This window comes from Nothoprocta perdicaria, unplaced genomic scaffold (genome assembly GCF_003342845.1).
Source record: "Nothoprocta perdicaria isolate Ctin4 unplaced genomic scaffold, notPer1 scaffold_31, whole genome shotgun sequence".
NCBI classification, from domain to species: Eukaryota; Metazoa; Chordata; class Aves; order Tinamiformes; family Tinamidae; genus Nothoprocta; species Nothoprocta perdicaria.
The window spans coordinates 1,186,041-1,204,619 of NW_020455544.1; the positions used below are offsets into that span (position 1 = coordinate 1,186,041).

Here is an 18,579-nt window from a genome sequence, read left to right on the forward strand (position 1 = left end):
AAAAAAAAAAGACTTTAAAAATGGTTCTGAACACTTGCTGTGGCAACTAAGGCTCCAGTGCTTCATGGAGTTCAGGGTAGGCAATTTGCTGCTGTGTGAGGATCCTTTTTAACACCTGGAGCTTCTGAGCCTCTGTGTTTAGCAGACTTTAGGGACCACTTTAATTCCATAACATTCACCAGTTTGTCCCTTTTTGTTTTGATTGCCAAACTCATTGTGACCAGTGTAACAGGAGATCTCTTAGGCTAAAATGATGTTGGGCCTTTGTTTGGTAGTGTTCCTGGAACAAGTTGATTGCAAAAGCATGCAACTATTGCTTAAAACTCACAAATGCATGTTTCCCCTGCCTATATCCGATCCCTGAACCTATGCTACTCCCTGGTCCTTTTTAAAACCATAAGGAAGAGTTTTAAAAATGGGGGAAGGGAGAAATACCGGCATATGGAAAAGAATTTTAAATTTTTTATCTTCCAGCTGACCAAATCACACAGCAATTTGCAGGACATTACTGAATGATCCAACACCCATACCAGTGGAACAGTGTGCCACAAATAACCAAGTTTTTGTGCCATTCTTACCACTTCTAGGGTGAAAGTCAAGCCCTCCCTTTTTTTCTTTCTCTCTATTTGATGAGCGAGTTTATTTACTATGTTTAGTTCATTTGTGAAACTAATTTTCCTGATCCATCTCTTGCAGGAAATTTGAATCAAGCCTGTGTGCTTGGCAGCAGGGTCCTGTGCTGCATGCAGGCATGAATATTGTAGTGGCCGAGTTCTCCCTCCATGCAAGAGCTCAGAGAAAAACGTGTGACAGCAAAGTTGGATCCTAGTAGAATCATTATCTTAGACTAACTGGTCTACAGAATGTCTGACTAATGTGTGGGCTCTCATGCGCACATGCATAGAGCACTTCTCTAACCTTTTTTTCTTTTTGATTGATCATTCAGTTAGTATGCTATAAAACTGTGCAACTAGCCATATGTTTCATTGCTTTAACTTTGGAAACTTGACTTAGCTTACAGGGTGCTTCATATAGGTTGTTTTCATTTTTATTTTATATATTTTGTGCTTGCATTTAGTTTGTCCTACTAGTGCATCTCTTTAGTGTGAAGTGTAGGGTCTCATCAACAAAGCTGTCTCTGAGAGCAGGAGCAGGTTTATATGACTCTAGATGCAAATTTGAGTAGCTTCAGTGTTCGATCAAATCCCTCTAAGTTAGAGATCCTTGACCTTGGTGCTGTGTGACCATCAATGTGTCATTCATGTAGTAGAGAAGAAAGGAGCTTCTCTTCTGGAGTGCCTAGTAAAGGCCGGTCTGTTTGCTGCTGCAGTTTTGGCCGTGATAACTTASCGTCACTAAATCAAATATTAATCAGGAAAATAAAGTTGTATTCTAAATTGTCTCACTTGCAGATTTCAGATCTTAGTTTGGCCCTAAGTACACTGTTAATATTTTCTTTCAATAAAATTTCTGTTTGGATGGTTATAAAGAAAATGAATGTATACTTTTGACATTTGTTAGTCTCCAAGAGTGGAGAGTATTAAGGAAATTCATCACTTTTATAGGTGTGTGAGATATATTTGATTTTTAACATCCTTGAAGAAGGTATATAAATATGTGCAAGCCTAAGCCTTTAATATAGTGGAACCCTTGGGAGTACAAGCATCTGTGCACATTGGCCTTGCTGCGACAGGGTGCCTGGAAGGTGTTACACTGGGGCTCTCACAAACCGTTCCACCACCGTCCTGCTGTGGGGGCATTATGCAGAGTATCCCTGCATAATATTCCTTGTATCCCTGAGGAATTCTCTGCAAGATACTGGTTTAACAGCCACACAGGTGTGTGTACTGGGCGAGGTGAGAGGTAGATATGTGAATGATGTAGATGCCTGTGTGGAGAGAGCAGCTGCTGTTTTCATTTGAGCATTTGCTTTGAGTTTGACTGATATTGTGGGGTTACTCTGAGAGGGAGGGAAGTTCTGGGAAGTTTCCCTTTTCCACATTTGTGAAACTTATCTTGTAGTTCCTAATGGCCTGTAATCATGTGTGCCCAGTCTTGATCGCATTATACCTCCCTTTCCACTTACTACTTGATTTTAATCTAAAAATAAATAGCACTAATTTCTATAACTTAATAGGAAACCCTACTCTTCTAAAATAAGCTGTAACGATCAGACTTTTTTTTTCCAGATATTCTTTTAAATACTCTCATTTACTTTGATACAGTATATGCATATCATTATCATTTTAACTGTAGTTCACTTTATTCTTTGTGTCTGTATTTTTTAGGACCCTTGAAACCAGAAATTACCATAACTTACATTGCTGTTTCAGCTATATTCTTTAACAGTGGACTCTCGTTAAAAACGGAGGTATTGTAATTTCTAATTGCTTCATTTTTGTTTTGTTTTACAAGTCTTGTGTTACTTTTGATCAAATTTGAATGTAACTGGAATGTTTAATTGCTAGGCTTTTATGTTGAGAACGGCTGATTAAAAAAAGATCAAAATTTGACTTTTATAAAGTAATCCCCCATTTACTTCAGGAAAAAAATCTTGATGAGGCAGTGTAGGTTGTGAGGAGAATGTGAAGGAAGTTCACCCATCCACAGGGGCCATGTCTACCTGTTCTGCACCATGGTTCCATGATGTTGTCCAGCTGCTCAGTTTAGATGCAGGCGGGAGAACTGTGTGAATCTAGAGGGGAACTTCATAGGGAGCTAGGTAGAGAAGCTGCATGGAGTTGCCCTGCATTTGTAAGGCACTGAGAACAGCTGTGAGATCTCAACGTCTCTTTCACGTGTCATGCCAGCATGTTCCCTAAGTAAGGCTGTGTGCTTGTCTCTCTCACATTTATGCTGATAAAGTTCTAAGATCTAGTGACTTTATCACATTGGGTAGGCCTGTGATAGCAGCTAATATCAATAAAAGAAGGGGGTTTTTCTGTAGATGTATGGTTGGTATAACTCATACAAAGTCTGAGCAGACTTTTGTAAGATTTATCTGTCTCTTGTGGCCAGGTAGACTTAAAGTTCCTACACTCCAGCACATTGCAGGCACTTTTCTTCTTCTTTTTTTTTTTTTTTTTCTCTCTCCTAAGAACAATTATCTGACAGTAAAAGGAGATGAAGGAGAAAACCTCTTGATGAAGTATAAATTGAGGAGGGAACAGGAAGTGATTGCAATATGCCAAGAAGAGCAGAAGAGGTGCCTGTTCTTACTGAGTAGCCAGGATTGAAGGGAAACACTGTATGTCTTTTTTAGTTTAGTGTCTTGGTTTCCTTTACTCTGTTCTCTGTGCTAACATGTCATTTGCATGTTTCTCRAATTAATGCCAGAAAGCATCATGGTGTTGTCTGTATTGCCATATCTTCTGGGTTAAATTTCAGTGGGCCTTGGRCAGTATATGTTGAACTGAAAAGTTAATTTCTGTACTTGTATCGTGACTGTGATGATAATGTGTGAGGTGAAGACTGTTTGAATTGATGCTGGTYCTCTCTTCCTGTGCTTGATTAGGTAGGTAGGCAAGTCCGACACCGGGACCTCTAGATTCTGCCCGTGTGCAGTGTAAGGGAATAATTGTAGTCAGTTCTGTAGCAGCTGTTTAGAGCATTGTGATCACATGTGGAAGAAAGAATAACATCRATTTATGTTTCATTGGAACAGTAACGTGTCCTAATGCAAAGAGACACTGGAGTTTTCCATAGAGGACCCCAAACCCAGAACCTGAGGGGCACTTTTAGAGTGTTATTTTCTGCATTCAGTATTAAAAATCTTTGCATGCAGAAGACAAAATGAAAAACTACTTTTTATTCTAGTACCTTGAATCCTTGAAACTTCAGATTTGTAAAGCTTCTCAGAATGAGAATGAAATGTGGTGTAATCAGAATCTTGGCTTGATTCCCAGTGCTACTATATCTCCCCTGTCTAATGTTTTCCAGTTAAGGTGGTATGATTGACAAGTTCCTGACAACTTGTCATGCCCCACTTTAAACTCATCTAACTTTTTTCCTGTATGGTTCTGAAAGGAATGTATCTATAAGTAAAGTCTTTGCACGAGCTGCGTGTCCAACTAGGTGGTAGTGTGCATCTAGCTCTATATTTCATCAAGTAACTCTTTATCCTCTAACCCTATAGCAGAAATGAAGGGGGGGAAAAAACAGCAATTAGTCCTAGTGCTGCTACTTAAAAAAGAAAAAAGTATAATAAAAACTGTTGTGAAATGTCCTGAATCTAGCTAGGAGGCTAGGTTATGCTATTATTAAAATGCTTTGGTCTATGTTTTCTTTTTCTTTTTTTAATATATCCTATAGTGTTTTGAGAAACACAATCAAAGGTTGGTATTATTTATTACATATATCTTCTTACTGAGTTGCAAAATAAGTTGTTTCTGCTTTTGTCTTAATTAGTTCTGAATAGTCTGCATATTTACTATTTTGACTTCAGTAACAGGGTATTTCATGAAAAGAATTTGTATAAGATTTAACTGAACATGTATTCCTTGAAGAAAAGAATCTAATAAAAAAGCAGAAATGGCCAGTGCTCTTTTAAATTTAGACTTTGAACTTTATCTGTTGTGAAAATGCATGCTCAGAAAATTACTTGTTAACATGCATTTAGAAAGCATTTTACAAAGTAAAGGAGAGCTTTCAGGGAGAGCTACTTTGTGCACAGCCTATCACGTTTTCAAAACTAAGGATGACTGTGGTGCTCCTGTGTCTATAAAAAGTGCTTGTGGCCAGGAATTGCAAGAACATTTGACTGCACCTTACTCTGACACCTTTTCAGTTTTTGGTGACTGGTTAGCTTGTTTTTTTTTTTTTTTTTTATGAAAGTCTTACTGTAGGCCCCAAGAAATTAAGCACTGTACTTTAGTTACACATTTAAATGAGGAATCTGGTGACCCACTGAAAACACTATTGCTCTGTGTATGCGTTTGCCAGAGGAGTGCAGCTCTGACCAGCTTAGTGTAAATGGGAGGTAACAAGGGCTTACGCTGACCAGAGAGAAACTTGCCAAAACTTTCTGAGAGTCTAAAATACTGAGGAAGACAAAATAACCTGTGTCCGCACTCGGTGAGGGGAAACTGAGTCATAATTAGCATAATTTCTGAGATGCCAGCTCTCTTTGAGGATTCTAGTGACTAGTGGTCACTCTTTTTGAGGATTCTAGTATTTTGAGGCAAGGCACTTGCAGAGTGCTTGAGAGGGCAAAAGCTGTTTGCGTTACTATTTGACCTTCAGTCTAAGGAATATATATTTTGTGTGTGTGTAGGCTGAAAGTAGCCTGCCTGAGAATTTTCTTTAAAAAACAAACAACCCTTTCCTCTTCAAATTCCCTTCATTCATTCAGTTAACCAAGAATTGAATGTTGTGGTGCTGTCTTCATCAAACTGGGTTAAGAGTCAAGATGCTAATTTGAAGTCCTTATTTTGTGTTACAATAAGGGCATGGTGCCTAATTGCTTATACTTCCAGATGATCCTTGTTCACCTCTTTAGAGTGCTTTTCTTTTAATGAAAGGTATGGTGGAATAACAACATAATATTCATTATATTTTTTTTCAATCTCCAACTGAGTTTTGCACATTATTTTGCTGCATTTACTGACTTGGCTTGTTATTTATTTCTTAGCTGTTCTTCAACGGTCTAATTTCTTTCTATACGTGAGCTCTCTCATTGGCAAACTCTGACATTCAGTAGTTTTTGTAAGGTTTCCTATTACAATAAATAATCAAAATCTCCTTTGTTACTTTGTTTGCTCTCCTCTCATTGAGGAAAGCAAAATAGAACAAAGCCCCTGGGTGATGACTCCTTGTAACAAAGATCTCTTTCTGCTGGTATAAAGAAGAATTGCACTTTATAGCTCTCTTTAGACTAAGGAAAGTTTAAATCACATGGACACTGCAACATCCCCTTTTTCTTGTTATTAGCAGTCAATAAAGTAAGTAATAAATCAGTATAGCTTACACAGGCATTGAAGCAGTGCAATRGTGATAAGATTATCAGCTGAAAAGCTACTGTTAAGAACTATGCTAGTACTGAGGAGGTGGGCAATTGCTTTGAGAAAAACTCAGGGAACACAGAGCCTTTATGTTGTCTGGATGTCCATGGCTATTAAAGAGGAGAATGGATGATCCCTAAAGGTGCCTCTGACATACGTTTTCTTTGTATTATAAAGATGATGCTAGTTTTAAAGCACAAACATGATCTTTGGCTGCTATGACTGCAACTTCCTCTCTTCTTTTTCTCTTGCAGGAGCTGACAAGTGCTTTGATGCATGTGAAACTACACCTTTTTGTCCAGATTTTTACACTGGTGTTCTTCCCAACAGCAATCTGGCTCTTTCTTCAGCTATTATCAATCACACCTATAAATGAATGGCTTTTAAAAGGGTATGTTTAAACATAATAGATTGAAATATGTTTGTTGCTATCTCTTTAAAGGGCTGCTCATCATGCAATATGTGTGTTATGAGTTGTATTGTGAACAGGTTTTGTTGTTTGTTTTTGTGCCTCAGTGCTTTGCTGTTGAAAACACACTACACACGAGATTGTGCTTTCAGCGACCKGGTTCAGTTAGTTACATATGCAGGGAGCTTGCAACAGGTCTGCTTCCAGTTTCACAATGGGCAGCTGCTGTGCTAGGTTGCGAGGAGAGTGGAGGGGAAAGAAAATGTTTGCTGAAGAGAAACACATGCCCATGAATACACACTAGGTATGGCGTGTATTGGTATTCTGTCCTGTTTTCAAACAGTCTGTACTGATGATCTCTTGCATATGTCCAGATTAGAGTACAGCATCTGCTCCTGGCTAAGTGGTGGAGGAGGGGGGGGGGAAAAAGAGAATAAAGCTTTTACCGGAGAACTTTGGGATGAGTAGAAGCTGGCCAAAACATGGGTTTTTTAACAGCAAGCTTCAATTCCTCCTAATCCATGACAGTCTCTTCCTGAAGTATGAAGCTCAAGGAATTTTGATGACTTTAATTTCTTACACTACTTCTTATCCCTCTTTCTCTGGTGCTTCTTATGTCACTCTGGTTCTTAAAGGGGCACATTTTCAGTTATGTGTGCAGGTGTATGTTTATGTATATACATAGACACAAGTGAAACTGCAAATGTGTGCATGACAAATAYATGTTATGGGTGACTAAGCATTTTAAAATGGCCTTTTTTTCTCCTCCTCCTGCTCGTGGAGTGGTGTCTGTGTTTTACTTGTGAGCTAACAAAGTTCTATATGCTTTAAGCAGACTTGCAAGCACTCACTCATTGAGTACTGTTTCTGTTCTGGCCATGTTTTATCTTTATTATTGTAACACTGTAGTATGTTGKCTTTATTCAAAGAATGGTCCAATAAGACCATTTAATATGCATATTAGAGTAGAAGATGTCCACATTTACTCATATACATATGAACACAAAAATGGAGCAAAAAGAAGGGGAACTGCTTGTGCCTCATGCACTCTAATTGGAACTTTACCTGAGTGCCCCCACAATCGTAGTTATTATTACCTCAGAACACTGAAGTATCCTACTGAGGAAGTGGAGTGATAAAATGGAGTTTAGAGAGGCTTTCTCTTCATCACATGTCTTTAGCACAGCTTGGAGCAGGAGCTAATTGATAGTCCTTAMAAAGGCCTGGAAAAATTAGGCACGTGCTCCCAAGGACATTCAGCTTCATTTTGGCAGGGCAGCTCCCACGGGGACTGTAGTTCTGTGCTACTGTCTACATAAGGCTATGCCTAAAGGACATGGTCAAGCCCACAGTTAATTTCCTGCCTTGCTTTCAGGTTTTAATTCATGAATGGTAGATTCTCCCACCCTCTATAACATTTACAGCAAAACAGATGGTTATTTGTGAGGCAAATTCAGATGTTATCAGCTTTTCGTGTATGTTTCTTTAGTACTGTGGACTTTTCCCCCTCTGCCTGGGATCCTGTTTTTGTTCTGCAGTAATGTTGAAATATATAAAACGGATGAGAAACTAATATTTGGTGTGTTTTTGACTTTTTTTTTTTTTTTTTTTGTTAACTGATGAGGTTTTGTATTGAAAGGATCCCTCTGCAAAGGAACATGGAGCAGCTTATCCAATGTTTGCCTGTGTTCGCTTCTGCCTGTTAGCGTATGGCATTACAGTGCCGTTGGTGAGGCACCTYGCTCGAGGGGCAGCTTTGGCAGTTGCAGGTGTGGCTAGACACGCTGCTCCTGTCTAGCTGTCCGTAGTGCATCAACAGACCTGACTGTGCTTATGGCCCTTCAGCAGGTCCTACAATACTAACGTGTAGCGAGCGCTGCCTGGGCAGGTGGAACGTTGTTGTCTGCAGTGCTCTGTTGCTGCCCATTATAGGAGTCACCTGATGCTCGTGTGTTGCATGGAGTTGATAATAAAGTAAGGAAAAAAAGATTGACGGGCAATTTAGATGAATGCTGTGATACGCATGTGATTAAAATCATTTTCATTTAACATATATCCTGTTTTCTGTAGACTTACATTTTTGTATGGAGCATGTTTAGAATCATATCTTGAGGGTGATTTTTTTTCATTCCAAACACATATTTTTATTTTTCACATGGATCTTGTTTATTAAACCTTTGTCTTAAGATGTGTAACATCCCTTTTAACTGAGATGAATGCACTTGCACACATTTCATACTTCTYCTGATAGCTTTGAACTTGCTCATCCTTTATTAGTGCAGGTAAGGAGTTCCAGAAGCAAGCTATTAAGTTACTGTTATAGGAGAGATTTGATGTCACAACCGATACCGAGGGTGAACATCAGAATCGCCCTGTGCTTCCTGCTTTTCACTATTTCTTTTTTTCCATGTCTTTCCTTTTCACTATGTGCTTACGCCACTAACCACTGAGAGCATCCTGCTTTCAGAGGCTTGTGTATAAGCTAAAGGCACTAAGCAATTCCAAGGCAATGCTTGGCACTTCCTGTGGTTGCATCCATAGAGTGCACATGTTGGAAGCCTTTTTTCTTTCCTACTGTGTCTGTAGCTGACAAAGTGGATAGAATAGAATTGAGAATAGAATTACAGGTGCAAAGTAGTTCACCACCAGCACTTGCCATGAACAGGGATACTGTGTCACACGCCAGTACTTAATAACATACATGGAGTCCTTGCTTTTTGATAATCCACACTTTTTTTTTTTTTTTTTGTATTTCCTGTCTTTACAGTTCCATCCAACTAAATGCATTTTTTTCTTCAGAAGGCCTATTTTGCTCATCCCTAAAGTTCCCTGGGAGCAATTGCAGTATATTCCTGGTTGTTTCCAACTGTATGTTTGATACAACTCTGTTTTGCAATAATGGCTTTTTGTGGACTATATTTTAAAACAGAAGAAAGATCGCAGTTTTTCTATTCTGACTTTGCAGCAGCCCTTACATCCATTGATAATCGTGATGGACAAACAACAGAAGAAATGACAGATAATTATACTTTTTAAACTTTAAGTGCAGGGGAAAACTGTTGATGTTTCCATAAACAGAAGTCAGATGATGTTGCCAAGAAGTAAAACTCTGCATAAAAATAAAATACTTGATGCCTTTTAAAATTCATTAAATAAAAAGCTTAATTGTGATTTGTATTATATATTGACTGAAAATGAAGTACATATGGACTCAACTATTTAGTATTTTAGATTTTTAGGTTGTAGAGTGTTTGCATGATGCAAGGAATGTAACATTTCTTCTTGTTGTTTGCAGCTTGCAGACAGTAGGCTGCATGCCACCTCCTGTGTCTTCTGCAGTAATTTTAACCAAAGCTGTTGGTGGAAATGAGGTGAGTTTTCATTTTGATCTCAATCCTTTCATGCCCCATCCCCCCTCCTGACCTTTTTTAGCACAATTTAAAAAACACATGATTTATTTATGAAGAAACAGTGTGGACAGACATTGACTGCAGCATGCCACTACTGTGCTTTGTAAATCAAAAACACTTCAATCTTTTAGAATTAAAGGTTGGGTATTGGTTGGTGTCCTGCCTTATTGCAGGACTTTCCCGTTCTAGAAGCTGCGAATGCCGCAAGTGGGACAGTGAGCATGCAAAAAAAWTAAATATTATATTATTTGAGTCTGCAGGAAAATAAAACTCTGGAAGCTTGGAGTGCTCTGTCAGTAACATAATGCAAAGTTCTCAATACAAAAAAAAAAAGTCGCAAAATTGAAATTTTTGGTGCAAACTCGAGTTTTGTTGCCTTAAGGTAACATCTACTGATGTCATTTAAGACTATTTATTTCTCAGCAAGATGCCTGATACTTTTAGAAACAATGTTTAGGAAATGAATCTAGGTGTGATAATTAATGAGGAGGCTGTTTCCTTTAAAGCTTCCCCATACTTCCGAAACTGGAAGGAATGTGAGAAAGAGGGAGGAGAAGACTAGAAGAGATGAGTTTTAAAGCTGGGCCTGCTGAGAGTACCATGCTGGAGGATTAGAACCAAATCTTAATTCAGTCTGTGTGTCATGGGGCAAATCACTTCAACCACATTTTTTTAGATAGACTTTATTTAGGTACTTCTCATTTTCTGAGCTCAGACTCTTGGGACTGATTTATGTCAGCTTTGAAAACACACGATAGTACTCAAATAGATTGAAATTGTACTTTGTACTGACAAAGTGCTGTTTAATTGAGAGACCTGAAGCATCTCRAGACAAGCATCCCTAATTATGGGCAATCCTGATGCACATCACTGGCTCCATTTGCTGTGTGAAAATGGGGATCATAAAATTGCCTGATGGAGTTGCTGTGTAGTGAATAAATTAATTAGTATTAGGTAATGATTCAGGTATATAGCAATGAGCAACAGAGAAATGAGAAACTTTCTAGTTCTGAGTCTACATATAGGCCCTGTAAATCATATCAAAATGCCACATATTGAACAGCAGGGAAAAAGAGAGGTATTGAATGAGTACTCATTCAGTGTTAGTGCTATTTGTCCTGTTCTTGGAACAAGGAATGGATGCTATGGAAAAGTCAGTATAATGGRTTATCTGAAGAAAATTTCATAAGTATTTCCGTGCAGATGAGAGAAGTGCTTCAGTTTGAAAATTAGACTTTCTTTTTGAAATATTCTTTTCATGTGGTGAGGGTGTGTACATGTATTATAGCTCATTTGAAAACTTGACGCTACTGCATGACTCTGGTTTAAGTAACTGTATTCTTGGCAAACAAACCTCTAATTCTTCAGTACTGGACTGGTGTTGATGAACTGTAAAAGCACCTACCTTGTTAGTGGTTTTCACAGGGAGATGCTGGCAGCACAGACAGAGTAAACCAGGGATTAGTGTTAGATTGGTGTTGGAAGGCTTGAGGAAGATGTGCAAGAGAAACGTGCCTTTAAACATGCTTTATATGGACAAAGTGCTGCAAACAAACAGGTTTACAGTGCAAACATTTTTTGAATCTGAACTTCTTACACTTAGACTGTTGTTAATTGGTCTGAAGAACAGCAAATGACATCCCTGATGCTAGAGGACACCCTTTTATCCTCTAACCAAATTTTGTCTAAATTATTGTTGTCTTTCTGTTTTCTGACATGAGAGGTACAATGCATTTTTCTCCTGTWTTAAATGAAATAATTTCTGATATATGAAGATATATTTAAACCAGAAARTGAACTGAAAATAAAAGTGGTTGTATAGTGATAACATTTGTTGATAATTMTCTCTCAAACAGCTATTGCTTCATCAAGTGTGTTTTCCTTACCTGAAAAAATTGATTTGTCTGAGGGTGTGTCTATGGCATAATGTAATATATGGAGATAAATGAGCTAGCTCAGAAGCAATATAGTGAGGGAACTCCACATGAGCTAATTAGTCTGAGAAGTGTCCTGCTGCTGTGAAGTACAGGCACAACCTGAGTAGATGCTCTAAAGGCCTCTCTGGATTTCTTGAGATATAGCAGAAGGTGGKTGACTATGTTATGGTGTTAAGTGTTTTAGTTTTTTTTTAATAGAACTGACTGACTCTCAGTTTGGCCTGAGAGAATTCTCAAGGAAACATCAGGCAGTGTGGTGTAGTAGGGAAAGGACTCGCCTGGGGCTGAGGAGACCTGGCTTCTATTTGTAGCTCTGTCATTAACCTGTTGGATAACACTGAGTGGGGTACCGTGTCRCTGGGATTGGAAGTAATGGATAAGAGCAGCTTTTCTGTGAAGTGCTTCTCTGTGTTTGTGTGGCCTCTGTGTGTGGAAGCCTTATGTAAGAGCTTTGTTGTTTGTTTGCCTTTTTTTAGGGGGAAGTTGATTAACTATTAGCTTAAAGTGCATTCCATCATGAATGATTGCTGGGGTAGCTGGGCATTTTGTTGCATATCAATTAGAAACTTGGTTAACAGATGATAAAAATAATGTGCTTTTCTTGATCTTAAAAAGATTTATTTTTTAAATGGTATGTGCCAGAGAGCACAGAATAGAAGATTTGCTTTTGTTGATTTGGGAAGATGTGGCCACTAAAAGCTAATATTAAGATATCTAATTAAATTGTTTGACATTTCAAAAGTTAATGTTCTGGTACTCCAGGTACAAATTCAGGTAAACTGAAAGCCTTCATTATTATGTGCTGTCTGTGTTTTATAGCAAGTATACTATCTACAAGTATTTTTTTTTTAATTGTTCTAAAGTGTATTTCATAAAAAGTTCATCTAAACTTAATCTTCTTGATGTACATTAAAGAAGACAGTGGCTCAAAAGTTCTTCAACTTCTTATGGAAGGACATCAAAAGACTAAGCAAACTGAGAACCAGTATCTGATTTTTATAAATTTGTTGGAATTTTTACTCTAATCGAGGAAGGTGAAATCTGATGTTGGCTTTAGAGTGGGAGACCAGAAGTTTCTAGCTGCAAATAAAATAGAATGACTGGCTCAGTTTCAGTACCATTGTTACAGGAGAATGAAGATGAGCTTTCCAAATCTTTTCCTCCAATATGCCCACAAACAGCAGTAGCAGCAGTCAAGACAGTCTTTCTSTACTACTTCGTATATATTTAGCTTATGTGCTACCAGTAATACCATTTCCACATTTTGGAAATGTCTGATTAGASACTTAAGATACATACCAGTGGGTGCTGGAGAAATAGCTGGTAGAGGCGAATGATACGTGGGTTTTTGTCAGCTTTTTTTCAACTCTTGTTTTGTCCTTCCATTTCTTCTCCCTGATTTCCTATACTTCACCTGTGATCTCCTCCTATGTGATGCTACTTTCATTAACTCTACAAGGAACTTGCAAAAACAGCCTGTGCCCTGCTTAAATTGCTGRTGCATTTAGTCCCTGAAAAATCCAACTTCAAGAATGGTGTTGAATTTTATTTCRTATATGTTAAACCTCTGAACAAAAAGCAATTCGTATGTGAAGTGATAAGAAACTGAGGAGGGATCACCATGAGAAATGAATCTAATTTTTAATTTGGTGAAGATTCGTCTATTACTTAGCTTCTGTAATTAGTAATATTTATGCAATCTTTGGATTCAGAAGATGATAGTCCCTCTAGTTACAGAAAAAATTCAGAATACATGCAAAAGAAAACAAAACCAAAAAGAAAGGGCAGAAAGCTTGTCTTCTGTTCTTAATTTTTGTTGAGCCAAGAAATGTCAGAATGGTGATATCTTACAGTACAAAACCCTGTTYTGTTTGATGCCCCCCACCCTCTTCCAACAACAACAAAAGCTCTTGTAACTTCTCAATGAAATTATAAGCCCCCATGTCTTTAAAAATCTGCTTCTAACTATTTCCATCTCTGCAAAAGGAAGACAAGCAAATATGTCAGCATTTGAAGGTGCTGTAAAGGCAAATGTATTCAGAGCTTGGGGATCCTCAGACAGAAATGCTGTAGGGATGCCAGATATGACTACAAAGTATTCAGACAGCAAATGTCATACTCTCCTTAAGAATCAAAGTAATGAAGAAAAGAGGTTGAAAATTAGATCTATAAGTCTATTATCAGTTTGAGAGAAAAACATTTTGAGATGACTTTTATGGCAGCTTAATGACATTTTTCAAAAATGTAACATAATGGGAAAGAGCTGTGATGGAATTGTACAGATAAATCGTGGCAGACAGTTCATATTATTGAGAAATACTTGGGCTATTTTGTTATCTCATACAACAAAATCATTGAATTTTTTGTTCTSTTAAACTATAGCTTTTAGTCTTACTCAAGTGATGTTTTGTATTTTGCAATTTACATAGTGATAGGCCTTTGGTAAAATAAGGTGTTCTAGGCAGAGGATTTTGAAATATAAACATGTAAATAATGAGGAAAGCTAGAAAAGTATTTCTGAAGATATCTAAAAAGAGTTCTAATATGTTTTTTTTGTTTAGATTTGTGGGGTTTTTTTCCTAAGCAGATTTAGTGCAGAAAACAAATATAAGTTTGAAAGGAACACAGCTAGCCTTTGTAGAAAAGAGTCAAAGGGAAATAGTAACATTTCACAACAAATAACATACAGTAGTTTGAGGAGGTATTTTAAAGAGCATTGGAGTTTTTACCATRAGTAAATGATGGGAAAAAAAGTGAACCCTAACAGCACTATAAAGTTACAGGAAAGATATCGATTTTTTTCTAAAAATATCAGAACAGTTCTTTGAACTGTGTATATATGCCCATTAACCTTGTAAAAACAAAATAAAGTATTTTTAAAAAAGCTGTGAGGTCAGAAGGTCTGTGATTCATACTGTGATGCGTAGTGTACCAGGAGTGCTTACCTGGGAAGGTAACACATGAATATTATGAAACGAGATTGTTTAAGATCTTCAGATAGATTATACCTGTCATTGCTTTAGCTGTTTTCCCTAATGTAGTTCTTTTTTCTCTTCACTTGCAGTGATGTTATATAAAGTTTAACTTCCAAATTACACTTAAACTGTTCACAGATAAGTTTTAGATTTTTTTATGAACAGCTAAGTAATTTTGCTTTATTGTTTTTAAATTTCACATTGTAAAAGGGAAAAGCCAGTAATGATTTTTTTTTTTTCTTCTCCAAAGCAATAACTTTTGTTTTCCCACACAGACTAAGTACTTCTAGATGAAACTGTAATTAATTTTGCCCTTTAGATACTGCACTGAAGTCTCTGGAAAATGTAGGTGTCAGAGGACAAATTCTGAGAAAATGTGTGCACCGTACATGTACAAATATAAAGAAATAACTGTAAGCATAAGCTGTGTCTGTACATAGGAGCTGGTGTGCTATTAAATTCACTGTCTGTATTCTAGTATTACAGTCTAATTTTTTATGTATCCTAAGAGTTTACTTTTCTTTTATCATTACTGAGCTTTGAGCAGATTGTTTTTATTGAACTRTTTATTGACACTTGGAGGTTTTTTCTTTCCTGAGTGGCGAGTGCATTTTGTATCCATCAATGCATAGGAGTATCCCAAATTATTACTTACAATATGAATTTCATCACTAATGTGTCCCAGTCACATAACTCCATTAGATATCTCTGGAGTTCATCACTGACCTTCTCAAGTCTTCTATAACCCAAAGCAATTGTGGAACCTTCTGTATCTTGTGGGTTTTTTTCTTCCTCTCTCTCACTATGCTCCTTTCATTTGTCACAAGTGGTTTTAATACAGTTCCACTATTTAAAAAAAAGCACAGAAGGGAAGGGAGATTTTTCAGGAGCATTCAACTTTGCTCTTAAATCAGCATAAACAAATTTAGATTAGTAGTGGGGCTTCTGAAATCCCTCTGTTTGAGTGTTTCACTGCTAAACTCCTGAATTAAGTTTGTAGAAAGCTTTTGATTCTCAGTAGCTTTGAAAAGTAGCTCATTTACTACCCTAAGGTATCAGTGCTTGAATTAGACTTGTAGTAAACAATGTATTTTTCTCCTTTGTTGCCTATATATCTATTCATGGCCCTTTCACAAGGGTCATATGGTGTTCAAAGGAAATAGCCTCCCTTCTGTGCTTCTGGGAACCTGTAGGAGAGACTTTAAAATTGTTGTAAATTGCCAGGGATGTATTTTATGCCTTCTTTCCTTCTGCATGTAAAAGCATCAAATCTAGATTTCTGCTGTCCCTCCCGCCTCATTGCTGTGAGGACCCTATCTCAGTCCCACTGTGTGGCAGTGTGATGGAAGAAAATCTGTCCCAMTGAGCACACAAATGAGATTTGAGGCTGTACGCAAGGACTGTGTAGAGCAAAGAGATGAGAGAAGTGGGAGAAAAGATAATAAATCTCATAAGTGTATAATGCTGTTTACTGTAGGAGATATAACACAGAGGTTGCAGCCTATGCAAGTTTGCCTGCCCATATCTGGGGTGCACATAGTAGCTCTGCCAAATCTAGAAAGCCATAGAAACTTGTTTAAATTATCCCAGATTGCCTACGGGGTGGCTGGAAACTACCAGGAGTCTACATAGGCTAATGTTTCTCTTGACTGAGTTTGCCTGACTGTCCTAGACCTGACTTTTTAAGTGCATCTTCAGAGGCCTGGTGTCCCTGTTCTGCAGTGCTTGATTGGGGACATCGTGTTCTCATCTGCTATGAGATACTCAGTGACCCTTAGAGCTGTTTGTGACCGAAAGAAGCCAGGACAGGAGAAGCTTGCTTCACGCTTGACAAAAAGTGCTTTCTTTTAAAGCGCGTTTTAAAAAAAACTATTTTTTATTATTATTTTTATTTACCTCGCTCTACATGCAGGTTAGTTTAGTGTGAATGTATAGGAGACAAGAGCTTCCTTTGTTTATAGAGGAGYGGTGTGTGACGTGTTAGCTATGCAAAACAAGCATTTTTAGCAGTCTGAGTGAAGTTTTCTTATTTAAAATGTTTATAGCGAGGTCTGTTGCCCTGCTAAAAATCAGCTTCTCTACCCCCTGTTGTTTAATTTTTCTGGCTCTTTAAGCAGGAGGTGGTGTGGTCTTCTTTCATGAGAAGTATTTTACTTAATTTCACTTCCTCAGGGAAGATGAAATATTTTTGAATGGTCTTTCAAAGGAGAGCTCATCTTTTCGATAGCAAGGAGCCGGGATGCTGGAAATCATCATTCTAAAGGTGATAACTTTCTGAAGCCATGAGACTTTGTTGCCACAGAAGTGTCTTATGCAATCTTGATTCCATCAAATGCCTGCCTGATAGCTGTATTCATAGTGTAGAGGTCATTTTCTAATGTTTTTCTTTTGCCTGAGTGGTGCTGTTTGCTGAATCCTGGTGATACGATGTGTTCTAGTTCTTTATTCCGCCACCTTTTGGCTTACAAAACAAGTGCTAATTTAATATTGGTTTTAATTTAATAAGTGCACAGTTTAATCATTGCCTATGTTATGGCTGATGTTAAACCACTATTATAATAGAGCAGAACCTTTACAGCAGCCTCTCTTGCTTGAAGATGCTTTATTTTTCTCCCATGAACAATAAAGGATCTTGTTTGTTGTCTTTCTCTGTGTCTTCGGACCCTCTTGCAAGAAAAGGGGCTCCCTTGCATGGTTCATCATGACTGTTGGTGGCCTCAGCTTTGTGAATAAAATATGTATTTATAGGAGTACCGAAAGTTAATATACACCCACATTGATTTGACAGAAATAGCATGAGTTCAGTGTTTTTGTTAAAAGCAACTTGAATGACAATGTATAGAACGCTGCTAACATTTTGAAGGTTGAAAAGTATCTTTTGCATTTGACTGCTTGCAACTCATTACACACAAGTTGGAGAAAATAAAAATGTCAATGGAGAAGACAGATTGCTCTGTAGGATTATCTTTAGTGGATTTAGTCGAGGATAGCATTTATCATTCTTGAAGTGTACAGGTTTTAAATACTGTTTTTTAACAAGACGTTACATTATTTCTTCTGTCGTATATTTGTGATTAGCTTTTAAATCCAAAAGCATTTCACTTGTGAATTCTTGCTATTTCTATGCAAGCACATTTTTAGCTGCCATGAATGAAAGTATTGGCTGACTGGCTAGTAATACAACATAGGGTGGAGAGCAAACAAGCTTGTAAATTCAGTATTTTTGAGGGTTTTATTTTATTTCCTTTATTGTAGACATGTAACATTAATTTATGACTTGCAAAAATATGCTTCTAAAAGATGAAGCAGCATATTCAGTTAATTTTGCTATTATCTTTCAATCTTTTGCAAAAAAAATTGTTCACCTCTTTTCATGATTATGAAAGGACAGAGTGAAGGTTTTATTGTTCTTTTAAATTGTCTGCTGAATGTTTGTATTCAGTGTCTATTAAGAAGAAAAGAGCAAAACCAGGCATGATTTGCCTTATATGAACAGGCAAAAAACCCCAAAAAACCTAGATTCCTTTATATAAAAACAAAAAGCAGGTCCAAACCCTTTTTTTTATATATTTATTTTATTTTTAAGAGGAGATAGGGTGCTTGAGAAATATTACTAATTTGATTTTGTTGTTCTTGGTTTTGTTTGAGCATTTGTGGAGAGCAGTAGAGCAGTATTCCTTGATGTAAAATCATTATTTTAGGCTCCAGTTTCTGAAAATATTTGCCTTTTGAGGAAACCCAAAAATGGCAGGGTGYTGGTAAAGTGTTTCCTTTGAAGAAAAGCTACACGCCTCCTGGAAACCCCTTGTCTGGCTTAAGGTCCCTGCAGCAGGCTGCGTCCTCGCTCAC

The 18,579-nt window shown here is 37.4% G+C and overlaps 1 protein-coding gene across 1 annotated transcript in view; it reads left to right on the forward strand.

The window, feature by feature from the left end:
* The first annotated feature begins 1,761 nt into the window (after positions 1 to 1,761).
* The window catches only part of SLC10A7 (solute carrier family 10 member 7), a 123,941-nt gene continuing 107,123 nt past the window's right edge, over positions 1,762 to 18,579 (forward strand). Inside the window, exons 1-4 of the mRNA XM_026042598.1 lie at positions 1,762 to 1,768; positions 2,289 to 2,371; positions 6,254 to 6,390; positions 9,704 to 9,779. Of these exons, the coding sequence (XP_025898383.1) occupies positions 1,762 to 1,768; positions 2,289 to 2,371; positions 6,254 to 6,390; positions 9,704 to 9,779 (303 nt within the window). The remainder of the gene's footprint in view (positions 1,769 to 2,288; positions 2,372 to 6,253; positions 6,391 to 9,703; positions 9,780 to 18,579) is intronic.